The 1,438-nt window shown below is 48.1% G+C and overlaps 1 protein-coding gene across 1 annotated transcript in view; it reads left to right on the top strand.

The window, feature by feature from the left end:
* Nucleotides 1–1,075, top strand: part of PGD (phosphogluconate dehydrogenase) — a 10,501-nt gene extending 9,426 nt beyond the window's left edge. The window contains exon 7 of the mRNA XM_045299204.1: nt 1,011–1,075. Coding sequence (XP_045155139.1) covers nt 1,011–1,075 — 65 coding nt within the window. The remainder of the gene's footprint in view (nt 1–1,010) is intronic.
* The last annotated feature ends 363 nt before the right edge of the window (nt 1,076–1,438 follow it).

The following is a 1,438-nucleotide window of genomic DNA, read 5'->3' as shown; positions in this document are numbered from 1 at the left end:
CCTCATTGATGATGCAGTTTGTGTTAGTGACTGTCCTGTCAGCGTGGTTTTCATGAGGACGGTGCTATGGTGGGGTGTGTTCATATTGAGTGTAGATCTGAAAGTCTTGATACTGGGGTTCCAGTTCATACGTGCAGAGGCTTATTCCAAACAAAACATGTTGAAACATGTCTCTGCGATCAGCGGATGGCTGCAGATGAACTCCCAGGGACACACACCTGTCACATTAGTGGGCCACAGGCAAAAGGTGCTCTTTGTACCGTGGGGGTGGGGACAGTGTTAAAGTCAGGGCTAATATCAGATGCCTGGCAAAACTCAAGCGGACGTCTTCCCGGCAAGTTTACGAGAGAAGGTTGCCCAGATGAAACAACAGGTGGCTCTAGATGGATCAAGAGTTTTAAGGAGGGTCGGGAAGACCATCAGCCTCAACAAATGCAGAAACTGGCGACAGTCCAGAAAGTCGTGGGAAGGCCCGAGAGTTCACCTTTGCTGCGAAAGTTCCTGAAGCTGGCCCCTCCCTGGCTGGGCCTGCTCCACGGCAGTGAGCACCTGGGCCGTGCTTTCGCTCAGGGGTGCCGACAGCACTGCGGGAGGATTCGCTCAAAGCACAGACCTTTCTTTCCATTAGTCTTTCCAGCAAGGTTGACGCGTTCACAAGTCGTAATGCGGACCGAGTCTTGGATTTACCCGGTATGAGCCATCAAGCAAAGTCCCAACAAAACCGTGACTTCTGAGGGGCTTGGGCCAGCTAAATTCAAGGCAGAAAAGTTCCTTCAGAAGGGTGTGGTGGCTGTGTTTTGGGAATTCCAAGTTGAAACTTTATAGAGTTCCCTGAAGAGTCCAAGGTGATCATGGGACTTATTAGGAAGAAATTGTAAGAGAACTGAGAACTCTGTTGGTGTGAAAACAGCTAAGGAATCCTTTTCTGCGACTGTACCTGCTCATTCTGTAAGAGTGGCAAGGTCTGTCCTATGAGAATTCCATTGAGAAACCTTACCCCATCCTCCCAGACTCCAAAGAGCATCGGAAAGGAACATCATTTGTGTCCTTTGAGAATGCCAAGATGCCGTTTTGATGCAGAGCTTGCAGGAGTGCCGGAGTCTTCAGGGGAGCATTGGGGCGATGGAGACACCCCTTCAGAAGGGTGTAGACTAGATGGGAGACAGTGTGTGAAAGAATAGCTCCACGTTTTGCTGTTTTTGTTTATAAGGGTTTATCATTTTATACCAATGCTTTGTGACTTGCCTACAAACGAACCGACTTAGGTTACGTTTGACTTCTTGTAACAGATCTGTATGAACCCTTTACTATGCGGGGGACACTGGTCAGTATTAGGGAGATGATAGTGAAAACAACAATCTGTCCTCATGGGCCTGGGGAGACAGACACTAATAATAGGAGACATAATTTAGTAGGTAGTGATTGTTCTTTGAAAACT

This window comes from Echinops telfairi, unplaced genomic scaffold (assembly GCF_000313985.2).
Source record: "Echinops telfairi isolate 266 unplaced genomic scaffold, ASM31398v2 ScPeMD7_7457;HRSCAF=8495, whole genome shotgun sequence".
NCBI lineage: Eukaryota > Metazoa > Chordata > Mammalia > Afrosoricida > Tenrecidae > Echinops > Echinops telfairi.
Note: the sequence above shows the minus strand (reverse complement) of the source record. Positions and strands in the feature narration are given on the sequence as shown.